The following is a 24,916-nucleotide window of genomic DNA, read 5'->3' as shown; positions in this document are numbered from 1 at the left end:
GCCCTTTCTGGCCCAATCAGCTCCCGAGGCTTTCACGGAGCAATGACCTCAGGCTTTAACTCTGTCTTTTCTTAGGGGTGGGAAGGATAAGTGGCCTCCAGGGGTTAAGAGGAAGAAGGTTAATCAAAAAGAAACTGAGAGTTGACAGCTCTGTTTGCTCCAAGCTCTCTCTAATCAGAGTTCAGGATACCTTAATGGGTCACTAACCTTGCCCCAGACGTCCTGCCACATATCACCACCTGCAGACCAGTCACTCAGCATGCCAGACAAAGACAGAAATAAAATACCATCTGTGTCTTCTACCTCCTTCAGCTTTCCCTACCCTGCAGAAGCTGGGAGTATGAAATTCAAATGCAAGTGGGCTCGGAAATTAGACAAACCATCATTAGGTAAAACACACGTGAAATATCAAGTGTCAGATGAAAACTATATATATATATATATATATATATATATATATATATATATATATATATATATATATATATATATATATATATATCTGCAGTCACAGAATATTTACCTGCACGGGGATGGTGGGTGATCTTATGCACACCGGGGAAATTGTTGCTGCTCAGAGGTGTATCTTTTGAAGCACAGAAGGCAAATAGAATCACATCTCGAGTTCCTCCTGCATTTAGGGGTTGGGTGATAGTCATTTATTATAATCTAGCATCTCTATGTAAGCACAGCAGGCTGAGCTGGGAATGGACACTCTGCTAGGACTCAACTTCCAGCGGATGCAGGCAAGCAAAGGTTCAAAGACAGTGAGCTCAAGCAGGGGTCTCCAGAGCACAGGGGCAGTCTGCTGCCCATCAACTCCCAGAATTTTCACTTGTCTCGCCTGTCCATCTATTTCCTGTTGTGAATATGGGCAGAGAGTGAATAGCAAAAGGTATGGAATGCTAGTTCTAAAACTGTACAGGAATGGGACAGGGGAACAAGGTTAATTGAAGACCATGGTTAGTAACTTCATCCTTAGAGTGATCAAACTTCAAATAGTAAAACACTCTTAAGGAGAAATGAAGTATGAGTCACACAGTTTGGTTTTTCACTGCTGGAGGGCAAGACTGTACAGAGGCTAGAAGAACAGACTTAAGAGTCAGGCAGTTTCATGTGACTGGATTCAAGTCAACCACCTATTAGCCATTTGTCTTGCAAGTACTTAACAGAGCTACCAAGCACGTACAGGTTGTAGGTACACCACAAAACACTATTGGTTGTACATTCTTTTGATAAAATATTTAAAGCAATTTTTGTAAGTATTCATTTTATAACAGTTGAAGTTAACATTTGAACACTATTTGTATGGCTTCCTGTGAGACTTCTTGAACAGTCTTTGTTATTTTGCTGCATACTTGACACTTAGTACCCACGGCCAGAGCGGTGTGAGTGACTACCTCATGTATACCTCGCCTAATCCTCCACTGAAACATCTCAGTGACTCAAATTATTAATACAGTAGTGAATTTTTCACCAAGCCCTATACAGGTGCCCAAATCCCCTCAAATTTATCCCAGGATGTCAAACAAATATTAGAATTTTCTATGTGTGCCATCATGCGAAAAAGATTGGAAAGCACTAATTTAATCTCTGAATAAATTTCCTCAGATGAAAATGGGAGTAATGGTACCTATCTCATAGGGTATTGTGAGGATGAAAATGAGTTAAAATAAAATGAGTTAAAATATATAAAGCACTTAGAATAGTATTTAGAACATAGTAAATGAGTAACAAATGACAATTATTTTTCCTTATTTGTAAAATGGAGATAGTAATACCTACCTTATGCGGCTAATATAAAGATCACACATGTGAGACAAAGCATGTTAGGAGCTTAGCACAACATCTGGCATATAGTAGGAGGTCAGTAATCGCAAATCAGTCTGACCACTGCTCTAATTAGTTCAAACATACACAATTTTTTTATGCTAGATTGTAACTTTTCAGTGTGGTTCATGTGCACAACTTTCCAGTTAGATTATAAGCTCTTTAAACAAATTTCATTCTCTTCAGGACCTATTACAGTTCTACAACTATATAAGCTGTCCAAAACATACTTGCGGTTTGATTTCGCAGAGTTGTAAGCTTTTACAAAGCAATATTATGTCTACTAACTTATTTAATTTCTCACAACAACTTTAAGCTATTTACACTTTAAAGGTAAGAAAACGGAGGCCTAGTCAGATTATGTGGTTTGCCCAAGATATCAGCAGGTTAGTTTCAGGGCTGGAAGTAGAACCCAGGTCTGTGACTCCAAGTAGTATACTTTTCACCAGACCACATTACTATATGGGGCTGCTGCATACAGTTGTACAGGGGAGTGCAAATCATATTGCAAACATTATGAAGTACTTTTATGGCAGCTGGCAGTAAGAGTCTTGTTATAAAAATAAGTACTATATTACAGTAAATGTCTAAAGGAGCACCTTTACCCAATCTGCACAAAAGGCACCATGTAGATTAGTGGAGACCCTAATGTACTACTATCCCAACCACAATTTTCTCTGATGATTCAAACAGTATTTTTGGATGTTGAGCCCCTTTGGATTATCAATTTGAACCTAAAAGATAGGACTACTTACAGTACGGGTTAACAAAGTTTTCCTTTAAAAGGCCAGACAGTAAATATTTTAGGCCTCGTGGGTCATACAGTCTTTGCCAGAACTACTCAAATTTGCTGTTGCAGCCTGAAAGCAGCCATAGACAATACGTAAATGAGTGGGCGTGGCTGTGTTTCAATAAAACTCTACTTAGAAAAAAAGGCCATGGATCATAGAATTACAGTAATTTGAACTATCAATAAAATTTCTTGAAAGAGCATTATCTCATTTAGATGGAACCTGTTGATACTGAATAGGTGAAAAGTCTTGAAAACTTGAAAATAGAACTGATTTCAAACCCCTTGTTCTTTAATCTTAACACACATCAGATGTTCTCATTCATGGTTTGGCGACTCACCAGTATGCAGTGATCAATTGTGAGGTATGTTTGCAAACAATCTCTAATGTTTGTGGATATTACTTAAAATTAAAAAAAAGACATAGATCAGAAGGGACTCACACTTGTTTTGATTTCTTGAATGGGAAGGAAAAGTGAGATCTAGTCCAGAGAGTGCTATCACCTCCTCTCTTGCCTCCAAGGAAACTGACTCCTCAGTTCTCTTGGCCTTTGTTTCTACAAACTTCTCTTCCCTTAGTTTAGATGAAAATAGAGCTCCAATTCTATGAACGAGGCTTTACCAGGAAACAAAGGTGGGAAAAAAACAAATGAAAGAGGAGTTTCCAGATTTAAACAGGGAGGCTAACAAAGCCTGTGTTACATTAGGTAAGATTAAGTTACTTGATTGAAATGGACATCTACAAAAAGACCTAGTCGCCTGGTCTAGCAAATATTAGGTTGGTGCAAATTGCAGTTTTTGCAATTATTTTTAACCTTTTAAACCGCAACTACTGTTGTACCAACCTAATAGATAGGCCCTTGTTTCTCTTGCTACCAGATCAAGCTGTCCAGGCTTCTAAGCCTGGCAGCTTCAGGTTGGCACCACTCATGAGACCGTTGGAATTTCAGTCTCTGCAACATCACCATGAATCCATGACCTTTTTAGAAACTGAGGACTGGAAGGGAACTTGGCGGTTATCTAACCTGTTACATGCTTAAGGTTCCCTTTGGCATCCAATTTTGCTTGGACATCCCTGTAAAGACAGGAAGTTGTCACCTATATTAGCTTGTGTCATTATCCACAACACAATTTACTAGGAAGTTTTTTTGTATGTTGAGTGAAACTCACTCTCTTGTTGCTGCTTCTGCACACTGCAGTCACATGAAACAACCCTGCATGCTTTTTCACGTACCATGTTTCCCCGAAAATGAGACCTAGCCAGACAATCAGCTCTCATGCGTCATTTGGAGCAAAACTTAATATAAGACCCGGTCTTATTTTACTCCAAAAGACGCATGAGAGCTGATTGTCGGCTAGGTCTTGTTTTCGGGGAAACAGGGTAGCAGCCTCACCAATATGTGAAGATGTATGCTATTATGGAGTAGCAAGCATAGGACTCAAGGTGAGATATAACAGTCCAATACCTTCCCTGTCTGGACACTTCTGTTTTTGATGGATAAGGTAGAGTGGGAGGGGTAGTCATAGCTCACTACTGGCAATACTAAATTCATGGATAACTAAATTCTCTGTTTTCAGTTCCATCTCCCACAGGCTCAACTGAGGCACACCTGACCTTCTGGGTCTAAGAATAAAACACATTTTTAAGCTGTACGGTATGTTAAGTGCTCTAGTATTCATTATCTAATGCAGTGATTCTCAACCCTGAGTATATGTTAGATTTACACTTTTATTTCAATTTTTAAGCGATTTTAGGGATTCTGATGATCTCAAACAATATAATTTACTATTATCTCAGCTTTCAGTTACTAAAAAAATTCAACAGCAATGTAATAAGAATAGTGACAAGGGCTCACATTAGTTGAGCTTTGTGCCAGGCACTGGCCTAAGAGATTTTCATATAGTAACTAAGTTAACCCTCACAAAAACCTTACAAAGTAGTTACTATTATTATTTTCATTTAATTGATGGGTAAACAAAGGTACAGAAAGGTTGTTACTTGCTCAAGGTCACAGTGTCAACAGGCGGAGGACCCAGGATTTGAACCCACGCAGATCTGACTTGAGAACTCATACTTTCAACTACATCGTATTGTTCCCATCAATGTCCCTTTTCAAAGCATTAATAAACTATGCGAACAAGTCAGGATAGAGTTCTATGGCAAACCAGCAGAGACTTGAGTTAATCAAACTTTTTGAATAAATACAGCTCATTCTTAATACTATGCTCGTGCAGCTTCAGTTATTCTGTCTTGTCCACAATAACATAGTTAATACCATGCTGAAATCCTAGATGCAGAATGCAGACACAGTATTCCTTGAAGTGGTTAAAAGCAAGGCAATCTGCGCCCTGGCTCTATCATTCTCTAACTTTATCACCATGGACAAATAATATAAGACTTCTGGGCTTTAGTTTTCTAGTGACTAAAATGAAGGTAATGATAGTACCTATCTTATGATTATGGTGGTTATAAAGTAACGCAGGTAAAGTGCTTAGAAAAACCCCGGGTACATAGAAAGTGCTCAGTAAATGTTAGCTATTATTGTAATTCTCATATGAAAACAAGAAATAATCTGGTTATGTCTGGTTCTTGCATAGTTATCACTGTTAATTTTTTTTAAAGAATGCAGTCTAAAACCTTCCTCATGATGTGTCAAATTTATCAATCTATATGCTATTAATCTATCTTCTCATTTTTAAAAAGGTATCTGTTCCTCTTCGATCATTCAGCACCTCCTAGCTCACCATGTTTCCTTAAAGACCAAGAGTCCTGATACAGTTCTCCACACTGAGAACCAGAGATGTGATGCATTCTTATCTTTGTATTTGGATGTAATGGTGAAAAACAGCAGCAACTACCTAAGGGGGGGCACCTCAATTTGCGGCCTGTTGAGTAGTGACCAGTCTATGAGCCTGAGTGTAGGAAATCAAAATTGGTGGTCACGGCAGTTGAAACAGGGCTGCTCTGGATCCTCAAGGCCAAGTCTGAGCAGAGCCACGGCTATGAACTATCACAGCACAGCTGTCCTTTAGCATACTAAGTTACTTCTGAGTCCAGGATGAGAGCCAGCCAAGCAGACATTTCCAAAGAATCGGGACATGTGCAGCAAATGAACCTGAAAGCATTGTATAGCTATTACTCATCTTACCAATCCTTTCCGGAGACAGAATCTTGAAGTTAGAACTTTCTAGATCTAGTCCAGAGGTTGTAAACTAATGGGCCATGAACCAAAAGTAGCCACAAATGTCTTATTTACCCCCATTAGTGTTTTATGTATTTTTTTAACTAGCTAACATTTTGAAATCTGAAGATTTGGGCATAAAAAATACGTTGCTCATCTTGAAAAACAAAGATTTGGCCACATTATGTGTGTCCTTAGGACAATGATCAGCTGAGTAGTAACCAGCCTCTTCAGACATCTGGAACCCAACGAGACAATAACGCTTGTAAACCCTCATTAGAGCCAACCAAATCATTCCACAGATGAAGAAAACAGAGCTCTGAAAAACAGTTTGACCTGTCTACATTTAATGGCAGAGTCAAAATTAGACGGCCAGGTGTTCGGTGATCTTCAGTTAGTACCACTGCTCTTTCCCCTAAAGAATCTGAGATACAGAGACATTACCCGTTTGTAGGCACTCTCTCAAGGAGAAACAAAACTGAGAACTAGGCCTCCTGCTTTTGTACTCACCACCCTCCATTCCCTTTGCTGGGCCAGAAATTCTCAGGGAACACAATCTACTAGGGAAGTTAAAACTAGCCAGAAACTCGAAGTCCCAGCATTCCTCTAGCTGCTAAACACACCCACAGTCTAAACTATCTGCACATTCCCAGCCTCCACAGATGTTCTCATGCCCAGCTGGGTTATGAACAAACATGCTTTTTCCTTTGTCAATGGCCTTTTCTCTACCCACACAGGCAGTTAGGGAACAATAGCCTCCATGGGACATTGACTCAGGAGGAGAGGTTAGAAAGAACAGTTACAGATGACAGGAGGTCAGCAGGAGCTCTGAACTCTCTTCCTGGCTTTCTTCCCAAAACATCAAATGGCTGTGGCCATGGCCTTCAATACACTGCTTTAAAAGAAGTGAAGACTCTGTCTAGATTGACATCGTTTTACACAAAGGATGCTCTAGCTATACTCCCCTTGAGTGTAGTGATATTGATTTGTGAAAATCTTTGAAATCTTTAGCTTAAATGGCCATGAGTACATAGTATTATAGCTTTACTATACCTCGGGTCCAGGAACATCCTATCTAAAACTGTCCAAAGGGATATTTGGTTCCCTTTATACCTTGGAGATGCTAATGACAAAATGATAATCTGTGCAAGCAATCAGGATAGGAACTGCATGTGGAATGGAATAGTAACAGGGAATCATTCACATGAGATGTATTCTCTGTAAAGGTAGTAGGAATACAAAATCAAGATCGTCTTATTTAAGGATAAAGAGAACTGAAAACAGGTGGCAACTGAACTGGACTGAAGATGGTAAAGCTGAATAGCTGAGCAGGTACTGAGTCAGAGATTCTGACTTGTACAAAGAACCAAAAATGAATAAATACACTGTCACAGGGCAAGTGCTCAAACATGCATAATGTCAATGACAGCTGAAGCCAAAGAACCTGCCAAGGTCTGCCTGCCCTGCCAAGGATCCTGGAACTCCTCCATGTTTCCATGAGACAGACTGCTGCCAGGAACCCGTAAGCATAGAGGCACACTCTCATTTGTGCTTCCCTCTGGGCGATGCATTTTAAAAATTCCCTAGAGCCTGCATCTGGCATCAATTAGGATATTATAGCCAAGTTCCGAAATTCATCAAGCCCCAAGCCGCACATCTATTCTGCACAGGTCTATCGATCCTGGCTGTTGCATGGGCCTCCCGGGAGCACAAATGAAATATCAAGCAGTTGGCTATGGTCATAGAGGACTTGTCTGTTATCCCCCCACCTAAGGAGAGTTATTCTCATTGAGGCAGAGGAGATTCTTCTAGATGCATTATTTAGACTCCAATAATGTTCCTGCTTACTGAATACACAGTGATTGTATTCTCTCAGAACTAAACGATGATGATGATAATCATTTTATGAGAGAGATTTTTAAATGTTTTTTTCTCTTTTAACCCTCAACTCCCTTAAAAGCTGAGTCTGCTCATGTTCTCAACTTTCTTAAGACGGAACCCAGAAAACAGCCTAGGCTCTACATAATAGAAAAAGACACTAAAGCTCAGAGAGGAAAGCAACTAGTCTCTCATTCATTTGGGACACAAAGAAACCCGGGATTAGGGCTAAGAGCCCTTCACAACAGGCATGAACTCTTTAAGTGCCAGCTCAGCACTACTTCAGATTTGAGTGGTAGGACCAGGAAAACCTTGGTAAGACTTTTTGTAACTGCTTCGTTACTAATACGTAAGATTGGTACCCACATTCAATGAATCTAGGCTAAAAATTTGGTTCTATGTAAGATGCTTCAGAAATGGGTCTTATAACAAGGAAAAGCCTCCAGTCTTCCTAATCTAGCCCTGGTCATTCAATTCAAAACTCTGCAGAATTTTTTTAAGTACCAGGTCCTCACAAGGGAAGTACAACAGTGGTGAGGAAACATCAGCACTCCCAACATGGCAGCATGTACAGGAGGAATCGCCATTATGTACACGATGATTTGCAAAAAAGGAGGCTCAGAAAAACTTTTCAGTAAGATGTGGTCAGTAGTATTCATTAGCCCTTCACACCTGCAGGTTTAACAATTTGGTTAGTTTTTTATCTTCCTTCCTGCTTGAAGCTACTAGCTCTTTAGCTATTAAAGCCACAGTCTAAACAGAGGCTATCATAGGACTAAGCTCCTCCTTCCCCCACTACGCTTTGTCCTTTTAAGTCTCTGCCTCCGAGTTTCACTTCCTGTATGGCGGAGTTTAAGTGCCTACTGAATGGATCTCCCAATGGATAACAAATACACATTTTTGACAAAATACAAAAACTACCTAAAGTCACTGGAGACTAAACAAAAAAGCAGGCAAATTCTGGAGAGACATTAAAACTTGGAAGAAGGGAATGGATGGCACAAGGTCAGTTTCCCATTTTTATGGCTTTTAGGCTCATAGAAAACTGCAGTCCTTCTGGTTGAAGAATCAGAGCAACCACAGCTGCTGGAAAGCAAGGGGAGAAATCTCAGAAGAAAGAGAGACAATAAAAGACAGTCCCAAATTCTGTGCAAAAACTCTACACACATCTCTGGCTGATCCCTGAATCATATATGTGTAGGACAGACTCCAGCTAAAGATAAAAGAACTGAATTGAGATTTGAACTGCTGCCTAAGACAGTTTACAGTTTAAATGCAATGAAATTAAATGCCTGCTAACAAACAAACAAACAAACAAACAAACAAACAAATCAGCACTCTTCAGAGAAATATATCAGAATATACAACATAATAAACATTTACGACATTTAGGATACAATCTAAACTTACTCAACTTTGAAGAACCAGAAAAAATATGACTTTCTCTAGAGAAAAAACAATGGAGCCCAACTCTGAGATGATTCAGATTTAGCAGAAAAGAATTTTTTTAAACAGTTATAACTATGTTATAAAAGTTATTATAACTATGTTCAATGAGGTAAAAAAACAAGCTTGTAATGAACAAAAACAAGAACTCTACAGAGAAATACAAAGCAGTTATTATCAGTAACCCATACTAACTGATGTCGTGACAAGTGAGATGCAAATTAGAAAATAACATTAAGTAATCAAAATAACATATTCAAAAGTACCTCTGCTCAGTTGGAGATTTTTGTTTCAAATTACTTATTTGTATCAAAACTAAATTGAAACTTGCTTACTGACACTACAGGCAGTTTTTGCTCTTTGGGAGACTTCACTAGAGAGGGAGAAAAAATTTAGGGAAGTTTGGTGGGGAGATTTTGTGTACAGGTATTTTCATTTAGTGAGGCTATAACGAACGAACAGAGCTTTTCTGCTTGGGATTCCTAATATTCAACACCAGGCCTGCTACTGGTTCCTACACGGATCAATTGTAGAACACATGCTGTGAAATACTCCTGCCAGGAATCTAAAGGAGGCAGGCTACAGAAAATAGAAAGTGTTTTTATATGGAGAAAAGTCATGTTCAGAGAGAAAGCATAGAGCATCGAAGTCTTGTCTTCTGAAGTGATTCTAACAGGGAATTACTTAAAGGAAGTATCCGGAAGAGATAATCCCAAATCCACCTTGGGTCTTGCAGTGGTGGTTCCTCTCTCCTTTGTTCACTGAATTTTACATATTGTGAGACACATATTTCAGAAACAGCTAGCCTTTCCAACCCCAAAGACTCCTGGTACTCTCAAAAGCAGGACATAATAGGAAAGGGCACAAATTGGTTCCTGGATAAAACAAGAGGACCCAACTCACAAAAAGTGATAATAGGCACAATAAGCAGGATTACCAACAAGCCTGAAATTGTTAGTTTTGGAAATGGAGGTGACTGTTCCTCTGAGGGCAAGGAGTATGACTATTTAATTCAATTAAAAGAAATAAACAATGTCCAAAATACAACAATAAAAGCTCCCAAAGAGTGCTCTTAGCAACTCTGTAATGTGCACCAACTAAATTCAGTTTTTAGTCTTAAAATGAAGCAATGACTCTTTGAGCTAAGACTTGGTCAGTTGATCAGAAACAGAAAAAAATAAAGTAAAGCAGAAAAACTATAAAACTCCTCTTTTTATCATAGTTTTGCCACTATAAAGCTGACCACCAAATCATTCAATATGTAAAATTCTAGAAACTTTACAAAATTCCTTGTTTTAAAATTTATTTTTTGTTATCAAAGAGAATGTCCAGGAACATTGAGTACTAAAGAATCTGTTCATGGCATTGTTTTACAAAAGTTCCTAACGGATACGTCATTTTGATGTATCCTTCACTTATTAATGATGAAGTGAATGAACTGATGCAATTACTTAAAAAAAAAATTCCAGACAAAAACATCCAGTCTTAATTCTGAATCTGCTGATTGGAGTGAATTCAGTGGTTACAATACCACCACTGGCTAAGAATCAACCTCCCCACAGTAGGGAGCTTTTCAGATCTCACTGAGTCACACAGGTCTCTCAGATATAGGCACCATGTTTGAAGTCTCACACAAAACGTCTGTGTCACTTAAATTACACAATGTGGCAGTGTTTGTTTCATGGGGACATAATCTTGAAAGAAGAGGCGAAGTAGAAAACAACCTGTTTGCATGTTATATGTGAGCACATCACTGAACTGTGCATGGGTTTGGGGGCATTGTAGCCCTTGTTCAAGAGGAATCCCACCAATGAAGCATCTGTCAGTCCTCAGTTGCTCTGCAGGCATCTACTCATGTAACCATGTGTTGTCAGGTCAGGGCCCTCTTCATCTACTGCTTGGCTCAAATGATTTCAACTGAGTTTGGTTGTCTTTCTCTTCCATCTTAAGCTTTATTTCTCGGCTTCAGGATATGTGGGATACTTGACTGTTTCTATCTTCTCTCGGACTTTGTAGGAGGGATACAGGCCCGTCCTTCCCAGTTTTCTGTTGACACCTTTAGAATAGCCATCCCAATGATTTCCAGCCACACCAATTATATCTCCAGGTTCCATGGGGATTTCATCTGCAGTTCGAGGTTGGTGAGGATAAATGGCAATCTGGTTGTGGGCATTTTGGCCCCCAAAATAGTAGATGTCATCCAAAGAATGGAAGTTTGCAGAGGCATCAGGATGCAGTGTTTGCATGATTTCATAAGCAACTCGACAGACCTTGGGAAAGATTGAAAAAAATGTGTTAGTCTAAGTAAGATCTCCTTCATAGCAATCTGAAAGACCTTGGCCAAAGAGAATAGAACCAGAGTAGGACTAGGACTGAGAGAATGAAAAGTAGTGGGTTCTAATCCTAAATTTTCAGTCCATTTGTTCTCAGATGTCAGTAAAAATCATTCTTCACCTCTGTGCTTGTTATCTTTTTTTTTTTTTTAGCATAAAAGATTATTACAATTAAGGTCTCTGAGAGAAAAAAATGTATACAGTGCAAAGTTCTTTAAGGATATGACTCAGTTAATTTTAATAACCATTTATTAAGAGCCACATAGTGCTCCATGTTTGGCACTGGCGGTACAAAAAAGAGTAAGACCTGGTTTGGGCGCTTGAAGAATTTAAGGTTTAGGATTATAAATACGTTATAAAAATGCTGCTGCTCCCTTTTCTTCATTCAGTGTTAATCAATCACATACTCTTTTCTGCTAAATTGGACTTGGGCTCAAAACTCTTCTCAACAGAAATCCATGTAATTACTCACCATTAATTAGACTGGCAATTGAGCCAAAACATATTGCCATTTCTAGCTACAGAATTTTAAGTGTGCTGTGTAGATCGTAGCATTCTAGGACTGAAATAAGAGGGACTAACCTTTGGGGAAGATGCATCTACCTGATGCATTGAAGGCTACTTAAAAGATTCCTCTGTTCAAACAATACCTACCATGCCCCTGGATGGCAGGTGAAATTCCACAATCTGAGCTTCATTCCTTGAGCTCAGTGCTTGGTGATAAAGTTAGTCTATACTATCTTCATGGAGTTATAACATTTTAAGCAATTAATAAATACATTCATTATAGCATAAATGGGTTTCAGAAACTTTTCTAATAGGTGAAGAAAGAAGAGAGAATGCTATAATTTTGCTTAGAAAATTCTTCCATTATACATTGTGAACAGAGAACTCAACTCAGGTCAAATTTTCCTAAATTTCCAGTTGTGGTTATTTCAGTTAACGAAGCTTTATTGCCCCTATAACAATAGGTTTGCATTTACATAAAATGACACTACTAATAGTAATTGTTAATCTGATCATTAGAACAATTTAGGATTACCCAGCAGTCCTTTAAAACTGACATTCATGAAATAAAAACTGAATGGAGATGCTCATTTTTGACTGTTATGAGCAAATGGAATCTGATTAATCATCACTTTAATGTCTTAAAGAATCTTAACCTCAGGAACTTGAGGGGTGCTTTCTAAATGCTATATGTAATTTGTAAAAGAAACAAAGTTTAGACAGAATTTTACATTTTGCAAATAGGGACTAAAATACAAAGAGATTAAATCATCTGTCCAAATTCTAATGCTAGAATTTCAACTAGACATAGAACTAAGATCTCTAGTCATTACCTTGGTTCTATGTCTAGTTGAAATTCAAGTTTGCTACTTTATCAACAAACTAATTTGATATTGGGAATGTCATGGTACAATTGAGATCACTGGTAGAACACTGAGACTATAACAAAATGAGGTTCAAAAAGATGTGGAACTTGAACTTTAAGTTCAGCCAAAGGCCCACACAGGGCAAGGAAAATCAAGTGGAGACTCTGGAAAAGAAGAAACTAATTAAAACAAAGCAGCTCCAATAATAGTGAAGTATAATAAAAATGATAAAGGCTAATATTTACTGAGTTTTTGCTGTCAGACATTGTTTTTAGGTATTATCTAATCTAATCCTCTCAGGAGCCCAATGAAATTCTATCATGCTCATTTTGCAGATGTCAAAGGTCAGTTAAAGAATTTGCCCAAGGTTCAGGTTTTGAACCCAGGCAATCTGTGTGAGCTAGTTAACTGCTACACATATTTTCTCTTGTAGAGCCTGTTCTCCATGTTCGAATTATAACACCAGAGAGATAAAACATAAGGCCAAGGCCAGCCTTGGGTAAACCTGAGTCTTCTTTTCAGAGCCCCTCCACCCACTCTTCAATTATCCCTAGCCAGAAATGCATGATCCTGTATTGCCCTTGGGATGACCACAATGCCCACTGTGGCAAAGAACCCTAATGTGTTTCTTTCTTTCCACTATTAAATATCTCACTCTCATAAAACCATCATTACCCTCAGTACTATACCTCTAGGGACTTTCTATTGGGAGGAATAATCCTAATTATCAGTTTACGCCTTGGTATCAATAGTTATTGATGTGTTAGCTTGCTGGACAATACATATATTTTCTTAAACCAAAGAAATAACGAATGGGAAAAATTTCAGACACTGAGGTGAACCCTTTATCCTTCTCACAATGGTGATAATGATAGCAGTTGAGCTTAGTGAGCCCTGATTATGGTCCAGGCACTGTTTTTTTTTGTTTTTTTTGTTTTTTTTTAACTTTTATATATTTTGAGTGTGTTTTTCCAGGAGCCATCAGCTTCAAGTCAAGCAGCTGTTTCAATCTAGTTGAGGAGGGCGCAGCTCACAGTGGCCCACGCGGGGATCGAACCATCAACCTTGTTGTTAAGATTAACAGCGCTCTAACCAACTGAGCTAACTGGCCGCCACCCAGGCACTATTCTAACAGTGCACTTGCATGTGCTCTCTCTTCCAACTCAAAAAACTCTCAAGAACCCTATGAGGTGGTTATTATTATTATTATTATTATTCACATTTTACAGTTGAAGAAACTAAGCCACAGAGAAAGTAAGCAAATTTCCAAAAATTAAAATAAAATGAAAAAGGAGCTAGTAAACGGCAGAACTACAGTTAATACTCTTTCTGGCTCTCAACCATACTCTAAACTGCCTTAGGATAATTACCTAGAACACTGCCTGCCACATAGTGGGCAGTATGTGTTGAATGAATACCACTCTAGGTGAATACCAGCCCAGCAGTGGAGATTCAAGTCCATAGGGAATGTTTAATCCTTAAGATCCATCTTTAACATTCTGAGTAATTAACATATTTTCTCTATATTAACCATGGGACAATATACTGCAAAAAGCTAGAAAGATTACTATAATGTTGATGTTTGCATTTAATCACCCTAGGTTTCCGCTCAGGGCTTTACAAATCTAAATTATGTGTCAGGTAAATGAAGGCTTTCAGCTGATGTCAATACCTGTCAGTTTGATACCTGACAGGTAGCATGACTGAGAGGGGCAAATCCTTTGGTTTGAAAAGCAGTAGCTGGCCACACGTTATATGTTCTATTTCATTCTGTGTTGGCATGCACTATATCATTTTTAGAATACCACTAAGCACACAGTAACATTTAAGAACAAAAATCCTGACAAAGGATAAAACATAGATATTTGAAAAAAACAAAACAATTAAAAAGGGAGGAAGGTCCATTAGTCTGAATTTTATCCCTGAGGAGCAACCAGATGCGTTTGCATAAGCCTCCAAAGCTTTCTCAGAGCAGATGGGATTTTATAATTTTTTTGTCAAAATAGACAGGGACCGGAGGACCTCCTAGTATGCAAAGTTGGAAGCAGGTTCTTGTCTCATTGGGTGATGCTGGGATATCTGTGCATTTTTCCTGTAAACTACTTTGTTTTGCTATTCAATGAAAAAACAGTATCCACTGTTGTTTCATGAGCTATCATACCTCAATGGAAATTCCTGTCCAGAACTATCTGTCTGGAATAAAATGAATGTAATTGTCTGGTTTTTCCTTCTGCACTTTCCAAAATTGATTCAAAGAGTAGTGAGGCCAATTGTGTTGTGTGTGGATTTCAAGTTAAAACATTAGAGAGTGTCACATGGGGAAGAAAAAGTAATTTTGTCTTACGGTGATTTTAAAGTTAGAAGAAGGAAAGCAAAGCATAGATGCCACGTTCCTGTATGTCTCAGCACCTCCCGACATGTAAGGTTCATTAACTATTCAGACATGTAGTATATATTTATTTATATTTTAGACCTTTATGACTAGAGGACTGGTTCTTAACAAGGGCACTCTTGCCCCGCCCCCACCCCGGACACTTGGTATTGTCTGGAGACATTTTTGGTTGTTACAACTTGAGGTGTGGGTGCTACTGGCTAGGGATGCTGCTAAATATCCTACAATGCACAAGACAGTGCCTCACAACAATTCATCTGGCCCAAAATGCCAATAGTGCCTAGGCTGAAAAATCGCGACTAGAGTAATAGACTTTACGCAGGCCTAAAATCTAGGCCTGTAGAGGAGGTGTTACATCTGGGAACATGACTCTTGATTCATTCATTCTAACAATAAGCATTCAAAAATGTGTGGAGGTTGTTACCAGTTATATGCATCTGTTGATCAGATAGGCACATAGCCAGACTGTCAAAACAGTTGAGATAGAACAAGTAGTTATTACCCTCCCCTGCTGCCCCGCCTTGAGACTGGTAAAAGGAGCTTCTCAAAAATAGGATCATCGCCCTAATTAGGGAGAAACATCAGCAGTGGATGCCTTCACGGGAACTTGAAGGCCAAGAGAGTTTTTCCCTTCTGACTAGGATTGCTGCCTATGTGATTCCTGTTCTGTGTAGCTGTCTTTGTGGGTAGTGAGTTGTATTCTTATTCCATATCAAAGAAACTCATACAGGCTTTGCTGGGGTAGGTATCTTTCCAACAATCATATCACCATCCCATTGTGACAATGTGCATTGTCACATAGTGGGAAACTGCCCATTTCTTTGTACTCTCTGAAGTATACTCCCATGAAAACGATGTGGCTTTTCTTTCACATTTTCTCTTCTCAATTTAGTCTAAGCTTTTAGGCATATATTATTCTTACATGATTTATATTTTTTGGAAATTATTCTCTAGTTATATGTGAGTATTTTGCTTACTAGATTCTGGACTAGGGTAAGATCTGTATTTTTATCTCCTTTGAAATTCCCTCTGCACCTAGTATAATTCTGAGCAAATAGTTGTTTAACAGATTGTTGAATGAACTATCTAATAATATGCACATAAATGAAAGCGCAGAATAAAATCCACAACAGATATTGCTCTGCTGATATTTCATTGGGAATATAAGGCTGACTGCACCACTCATAAAAACACATCTACCAAACCCATAACATATAATTATCTGCAACAATTAAACTCAAAGAATCATTTTAATACGGTAGTGCTTAAATTTAATATACAGTTTCTTGCTTGGTAGAAATGTAATAGGACTTGAAGAGGAATTACGTTTACTTTCGCATTTTTTATAAAGCAATCAAGTAAGGCAAAATACTGGGCATTTAAGCCTCTCAGTATCAGTGTATTGATGTGTAGAAATAGATGGATCCTGGTAACATATTGGTTGTATGTAAAAATCAGAAAGCATTAAGTAAGCTTAATTACTTGCTGTTTGTTTCTGTTAAATGCTGTGAATAAGCCAAGTATTTCAAACAACTCCAGGAACTGGCTTCAGTGGAGATGTATTCAACCATCACTTGCAAACAACTAAATATTCAGTGCTCTTAAATAGCTATTTTGGGGGGAATCTTCTCATACTTTTACTAAAGGGATTATTCCCAAATATTAGGAAGATTGTACCTGAGTCACAACATTAAAAAACAAAAACAAAAAAAACAAGACCTTCCAGACCCCAATATAACCAAAAAGTATTGGCCACTTGAAAATACCCCGCTGTCACTTACCTGGGATGAAAAAGTACACACTAAGAAGTCTGCCTGGGACAGAAAGTGTATATCCAGAATCACACCCCGAAGTGAATTTTCTGTGTATCGATTGTGTAATCCAGCTGACCAAGAGATAGAATTATCACTAATAAATTCATAACTGGGGTACCTGAAAAAAGAAATAAATTTACACATAGTCACTGAAATCACAGTACTCTATTAGTACTCTATCTTATGAGTAGGAGGCAGACCTGCTCCTGTCACTAAGAGTCCCTCTCTTCTAACAGTAAAGAGAGCTTTAAAATTATGGCATTCAACAGAACAGTCAACGAAGCATCTTTGAATCCATCCGTGGGGCATAAACCATTCTGGAGTACCTTGTATGTTATGTAATTGGCATGCCATGTAAAATACACAGATGTATCAAAATGTCCCTTCTCAATTCATGAGAGAGTTGAAAACAGAAGTCTCCCTATTTTCTTTGTAATGAATAACATTTTTTTTATTAGTTTCAAGTGTACAAAGCAATGTAATGAGTAACTTCTAAGACGTCAACCTGTTTTCATTTGGTCACTGAGCTTTTCCTTTGGAACATAAATATCACATTAAATGTCATTTAAATAATTAATGCAGAATTTGCAATAATTCAGACTTGTCTTCCCTAACCACCATCCTTGAAGCACCGTCTTAACCAGTAATGGTAATGGAAAACCATTCTAATACTTTTCTGAGAGCAAATTCCTTTAAGATGTCCACCAAGTAACTTTTTGGTAGTCTCAAGATATGATGTTTAAAAATATTAAATCAGGATGTCTTTAAAAAGTCCACCCTACATTCAAATGACCGTATGAAATAGAGGTTTAATTATACTCTAGTATAGAGTGAATAAAGTTTTTCAGTGCATGAGGTAGATCTTCAGAGTTAAGTTAAAAACTTTGGAAAGTTACATGAAAATGGGATAATTGTACTTACTTTATATAATTTTGTAAGAATTAAATACATTAAGCAATGTAAAGTGCTCAGAAGACTATTACTTACATGTAGTAAATGCTCAATAAATATTGGTTGTTATTTTTAAACATTTTTTCCCCCAGACATCCATCTGGTTTTATTCCTTACTTCCTTTAGAACTTGGCTCAAATATAGCCTTATTAATGAGACCTTTGGCAATTCCTATCCCTTTTACCGCTTAATTTTTCTGCATGGCTCTTAGTATCTATCATTTGACATAATCTGTATTTACTGCTTATTTACTGCATGCATTCTCCACCTCCACCATCCCTAACTAAAGAGAGGCACTTCATATGCTTTGTTCACTCTGTTATTCTCAGCACCTTGAAGAGAATCTGGGATATAACAGAGGATCAATAAATATTTGTTGAAAGAATAGTAGTTCCTATTTATAAACCAGAAACATTAGGAGTCAGGTTATATGTCTGTCTCCTACACAGCATACCCCCCAAATTGGGGCTATACCTTATTTTCCTTTGCATCACAGCATCTAGCATTCCGCACACTGCTATGTGAATAAATACATGAACAAGTGAGTGGTACCTATGTCTGGGGCTTTTTCCTAATCCCCTAACAGCTGCTTCAGATTTCTCTTCATTTCACAGTCACCACGGAGCTTTCTCTCATTGCCTCTAATAATGACTGTGAAGGCAAAGTCTCTGAGCACTGTTTCAGACTGGTATTCAGTGTTCAGATCTATTTGGCCTCATTATTTTTGACATTTTGCCCTCCTCAGCTCTGAATGAGGGAGATGAAGGAAATATCACATTTGTTCTAAAAAGAAAGCAACCAGAAAGACTTTTAATGTGATTCCTGCAAAGCTGCATACACAGGCATGGGGTAGAGACAGCAATAAATAAATACGAAAAGACTTGAGGGTGAAGGAGAGGGGGAATTGCTAAAACATACCAGTACAGGTTTTATCCTTGAGTAAAGACTGACTTTGTCAGCATGGCTTGGGTGCTTCAGTGAAACAAAGAAAAGAGTGATCCTTCTACTGAGAAGTGACACTTAACGTCAATACCTTTCTGAACTTAAACTTCTGAACTTGACTTCCTGGAACCACACCAAAAGTGTTCCCTCCCAGGGAACCATACCTAAGTTCCTCAGGCCTTCTCTCTATAAGCAAAAAAACCACTTGATGAAGGATGCTAAGTGGGAAAAACAAGCAGAAACAAAGTGAATAAGGGGAGAGGGAGATTTTGCACCTCCAGTAATGAGCATGGAATTTTCTGTACAAACGTGCTTCTTTGTCTTTTGCCCACAAGTATGTCAGCAGAGGAATTCTTCCACTGTGAAGTTGCAGAGATTGGTAATGATAAAAAATATTTTTTTCTTCTTCCACCTTATAAAAACTTATTTTTTATATCACCCACAAAGGACTAACTTGAAGTTATAAACTAACATCAAAAAATTTTTTTCTGAAGTCCTTCTTCCGACTGAGGGAGTATCTCCTTTTCATGACTCAGAAAATTAAAATTAAAGGATTTTCAAAGAGGAAAAATACGCATAAAATGCTATACATTTATTATCGAATATGGGGGAAACTGCTGCCTGGACTACCATGGGGAGAGGAATTACTAACTGCTGACCACAAAAAGGAAATTCAAGTTTTAGTATTCCTATAATCCAAGTACTGCCAACTGTACTACGAGGGTTGCTTGGTGTAAAATTTTATTAATAATGCTGTGTTATGGATCAAAGCTGTTTGATCCATAACAGTATTATAATTTTACACCAAGCAACGCTTGTAGTACAGTGAACCTTATATACCTTTATCTAAATACTTCCAAGTTGAGAAATCTAGCTTAAGAAAATAATGTTGATAATTTTAGGCACACATCACTGCATTTTTTATAAGAGTAGAAATAACCTAACTATCCAATATTAAAAGAATGATCAAATAAGCAATGGCATATCCATATAGTGGATATGTAGTCATTAAAAAAGATGTTTAAAATGATTTTTTTAGTGACTTGGGAAAACAGATCTATTGCTCTATTAAGCAAAAAAGAGTTCAAATTATACAGAATATGATCAACTACTAAAATGTGTAACTATATAAACGACTGAAGGTAATGTGTCAAAATTTAAACAGGTGTTGCCACTGAGTAATGGGATTTGGGGTAATATTGTTTTCCTTGCTTTATACTTACCAACTTCCATATTTTCTAATGAGCATGAATTATTTTGCTAATCAAGAAAAAAGAAAAAAAGGAAAAAAGCTTGTAATGCATTCAAGAACAAATAAGAGTAGATAAAATTAATATTTTAATATTTTTTTTGACCAAGCTACAAATTCAGTTTGGTATTTTAAAATGAAGAAGCATGGTGAACAATTTTCACTTTGTTCCTCTCTAATAAGTGTGGATATTAAACTGGAAAAATACTTGTGAAAATTTTATATTGTGTTTTATGCCCAAATGTTCATTTAATCCCTAACTTTTATATAAGAATTATAATTACATAACTTGGCTTGTACTTTGCTGATGAATTTCTCAGTCCTTTGTTTATAAGTGCGTGTGTGTGTGTGTGTGTGTGTGTGTGTGTGTGTGTATGCACTCCATAGAAAGAGTTAAGAAAAAAAGCAATTTATATCAGGTTAATGTCAATTCTTAGGAGGTAGAAATACAATTTAAATTATTATCCAATGAGTTGGATAAATACCTGCATTATAGTTCTCATTCTACATTTGATTTTCTTCCCAACCCCTATTTGTGACATAAAAAAGGGACCAAGAAATAAATTAATTAAGTAGTCAAATAGCTTAAATGATTAACTGCTAATAAAATACTTTCATAAACTGATGGGATTTAAATAATTCAGTATTTACTAGCACTAGTTACTAGTGCTAGGTACTCTGTCTGACGTGTTTATAAACTAGCGAGGGAGACAAAAGTAAGCAAGTGCTAAACACTAATAGGGATGTACAGAGGAGGGACACAGTCAAGCATTCAGGGATGATTTCTGGAATAGATAACATCTGAGCAGAGCTAAGACTACAGTATTCTTCTACTTTCACATATATTTAACACATCCTTTATTTATTGACAGTAAATAAAGGCCAAATCTAGGTTCATGCAGATCCTATGAAAAATTCCCAATCGTTACGTGTTTTCCTAACACCCAATGTTAACTCTATAGTAGCACTACTCACACTACAAAATTACTGTCTGTTTCCCCAATAGATTGGAAATTCCTTGAGAGCAGAGTGTCTTGCTTATCATGGAATTCCCAGCACCTAGTACAGTGCTAGAAATATAGGAAGGCTCAATAAATGAGGGTTACTGTTCAACACATACTAGTAGTCCTATTCCTTCACTTACAGAACTCATTTTTGATTCTTTACTTTTCTTTAACATACCTCCAAATTCCAGACATTTTTATAAGATGAAAACTCGTACCTTCCATATGTTTTCAGTTGCCCATAACTGTTAGTGAAGTTAGTGAGAACAAAAGGACAAGCACCCGGTGAGTTTCATCGCTAACAGTCCTGTATAGCTGGTTAGTGTTATGGACTGAATGTTTGTGTCCCCCCAGAATTCATGTTTAAGCCCTAACCCCCAATGTGATGATATTTGGAGATGGCGCCTTTGGGAGGAAACTGGGGTTAAATAAAGGCATGAGAGTGGGGCCCTCATAATGGAATCAGTGCCTTTTACAAGAAGAGACACCAGAAAGCTTGCTCTGTTTTCTAAGCATACAAAGAGGTTATGTGAGTACATAGTGAGATGGCAGCTGCCTACAAACCAAGAGGCTCCAGAATGAAATTTACTTCTTGCGGGCACCTCACATATGCTTTGATCATATTAACAAGTTATACAAATAAACAGTTGTTTGAATGAAAAAAAAACCCAATAGTCAGTAATAATATTATAAAAAGAATCATAAGTACACATGGGAATTAAGAATTCCTTTCAACTGAAGAGTCCCACTCTAAAATTACTAGCTCATCTAACTTACTTTGTTTTTGCCTCCTTTAATAAAGAAGGGTCATCTGTGGCCAAATACACTCTCTTTTTATCCACTTGCATCCTGCGAGCGAGAAGCTGAAAATGTTCTTCAACATGTACCATGTACTCCTCGATGGGATGGAAGGCTGCTTCTGTCCCCACTTTGTCTGTACGTCTGACGTGGACTCTGGGTAGTGGTGAGGGAGCAAAGAGAAAGTCAGATTCTGCTGATAATGTTCCCATCTACTGCATGCTCTATTCATAGAAGTCTTATGGACATTTAAAAGCAATTTTTCTTTCATTTTCACCATTTAAAAAATGAAACAAATATATATATTTTTTAGAATTCAAACACATATATTCTAAATATATTTGCATATTAATACAATACAAGGGGGAATTAAAAAATAAGTAAAGCCTTGAAGAATGCTTTCTCATAAAATAATTGGCATATCAGGAATAAGTGGCAGATTTCAGTTAGGCTCCATACTGGGCAGCAAAATACTAACCAGCGTTCCAGAAAAAACGGTATATTTTTGACAACAAATGATACCAAGATTCACAGTTGTCATTATAGAACATTAAGCACATTGTAATGTTTTGATGCCAAGTTTTCTGTTTCTTCATTTTACCCTGTATAGCAACTGTAACTGCCAACTTGAGGAATTAAAAGTTGCCCCAGGAAAACACAGACCGACATGGATTCTTCAATCAAAGCAGGATTCAATCAAAACAGGCAAAGCTTTTAAGGGTTTTTACTATTTATAAGTTCATGGAGCCATTCCAGCCCTTTTGTATGCATAATGAATTTCATCTCTCTCGTTTTCACTCTATCAAACACAGGCAGATGCTGATCTCATCTGTCCTATTTAAGAAAAGCTCCAAAATTGTAAAACTGGGGACAGACGTTTACATTGTCCTGCACTGAATAAGACACTGACTTCCACAATATTCTCTTCCCATCTTAGTGCTTTCAAAGTAATTTTAACAAAAATAAGAATAATAGTAATCATAGTTTGTTTTCATACATTAAAACTCTACTTAAATTTGCCCTTTCTATATTCCCCCATCTCCCCAAATTACTAAACCACTATTCATATGTCAGAAAAGGAAAAAGGTAGATTTGTTTCCCTGTAGGTCAAAAAAAGGTCAGCTTTTTATTATGAATCTGGAGTGAGGGTTTGATTTCACTGGAGTTTCTCAGATATCTTCATGGCTAGTCTTTTCTTTGCATGCCAGACGATAGCCAAGATGTGAGTATTATCATGTGAACACTTCTATCATCTTTTCCTTCTCAGATCCTTTTTAATCACTGCTTCTCTTAGGAAGTTGGAATCGTTCACTGTGCTTCACAGAGATGAGGAAGGACAAAAATACAATTCTACTGAATTTCAATGAAAATTTTCATGAGAAGAAATACTATTTGATACTCTGATTTCACCATGGACTTTCTTTAGCCCTAACATTTGGAACTGGGGTCAATAACTTCTATACATATGAGGACTGAGACACAAGGGAAGAAGTGGGGTGGCAGCTATGAAAACAAAAATGAAAACAAAGGAGAGCTGTAATAATAGAACAATAAAAGGAAGAAGAGCATTTGAGACAGTGGTAAAGTACTGCTAAGCAATTTTCTCAATTCTACAAGTACTCCTGAAATTAGGCTTGGATCAATAATTTGACAGAGGGACCTTAATGAAATCTCTGTGGAAGAATCAGAATGTTAGACCTGTGAAGGATATTAGAAGTCATTTCATTTAATGTAACTCTTTCATCTGACACTTAAAGAAGCTGATGCTTCCGAAGACATGTCAGTGAACAAAAAGACAACATAAGACAAAGGGAGACTGGTTTCTCTTATACACGTTTCAACCCAGTCTTCACAAAAGTAAAAGTTATTTGTGTACCCCACTGATTTTCACTATTAGATATCGAGGTCTTTTGGGGCAGGGAATCTGATTTTATTTATCCCCCATTGTACCAAACACAATGAATGAATGAATGAATGAATGAATGAACGAATGAATGAATGATGGGTGGACACAAAAGTCTAATTGTTTAGCATTATGTTAGTAAACCTTAAATAGCATCTAATCTAGGTTTTTTATTTGTTTTTTGTTTGTTTTTTTTTAATTTTAGACAAATGAGGAAAGGGTGATGATTAATGAAGTCCCAGAATTATAAAATCACATAACTTGTTAGTGGTGAAAGCTAGATGGGACACTCAGATTCTTGAATCCCAGTGTACCCCTCTTTCATTATAGCACACTGCCTAATGTGCAAATAACTTAGTTGTCTGTGGTACTTCATTCTTCTATATTTAGTCAATTTTCAATATGGTGGATGGTTTATGGAAAATTAATAAGGGTTGCTTTCTGGTATGTAGAACTACAGGAAATCCAAACAAAATTAAGAAGGTTCTGGAACTTTGGGCAGAGATATTTTCCCTTTAACTTCCTCACCTGTAAAATAATTATCTCTGTCTATTTCACAGGACTGTGTTACAAGATTGATGAGATAATGTAGTTAAAGGTATTTTGGTAACTTAACTACTATACTGCTATCTTTCTCCATCTTTCAAGATCCTGTTCAAACACTGCAGCTATGAAGTCTTTTCTAATCCAGATGGAAATATATTTCCCCTTCCTTGACCTTTCATAGTACTTTTTATACTTCTCTGAGTATTTATCACATTCTACCCACACAATGTTAGTTGTGTAAGTCTCTTAACCCATACACCATAATAAGCCACAAGGAGACATTGAAAAAAATTAATCTCTGTCCCCTACACTAGCAGGTATTCAATAAATGTCCTGCAAATAAGTGAATGAATCAACCCACGTATCGATATTAATCAATAGCTGACTTTATCACAAACAACATGAGCTACAGAATGCCACAGTCTAGCTTACAAATCTATTTTCAGGAATTATTTAAGCATCAATCTCTCTGAAAGGTGATAATA

The 24,916-nt window shown here is 37.3% G+C and overlaps 1 protein-coding gene across 4 annotated transcripts in view; it reads right to left on the bottom strand.

Annotated features, from left to right (window-relative positions):
- Positions 1-10,412: 10,412 nt before the first annotated feature.
- Positions 10,413-24,916, bottom strand: part of FUT8 (fucosyltransferase 8) — a 211,913-nt gene continuing 197,409 nt past the window's right edge. For all 4 annotated transcript variants that reach the window (XM_019733553.3, XM_019733552.3, XM_074327355.2 and 1 more), the window contains 3 exons: positions 21,962-22,138; positions 17,006-17,156; positions 10,413-11,396 (listed from right to left, as the gene is read on the bottom strand). In XM_019733553.3, coding sequence (XP_019589112.1) covers positions 11,079-11,396; positions 17,006-17,156; positions 21,962-22,138 — 646 coding nt within the window. In that variant the 3' untranslated portion in view covers positions 10,413-11,078. The remainder of the gene's footprint in view (positions 11,397-17,005; positions 17,157-21,961; positions 22,139-24,916) is intronic.

The sequence above is a fragment of the Rhinolophus sinicus genome, chromosome 3 (genome assembly GCF_057876585.1).
Source record: "Rhinolophus sinicus isolate RSI-liver-muscle chromosome 3, RSI-T2T, whole genome shotgun sequence".
Lineage (NCBI taxonomy): Eukaryota > Metazoa > Chordata > Mammalia > Chiroptera > Rhinolophidae > Rhinolophus > Rhinolophus sinicus.
The sequence above is the reverse complement of the archived record's forward strand: the minus strand, read 5'-3'. Positions and strand labels throughout refer to the sequence as shown.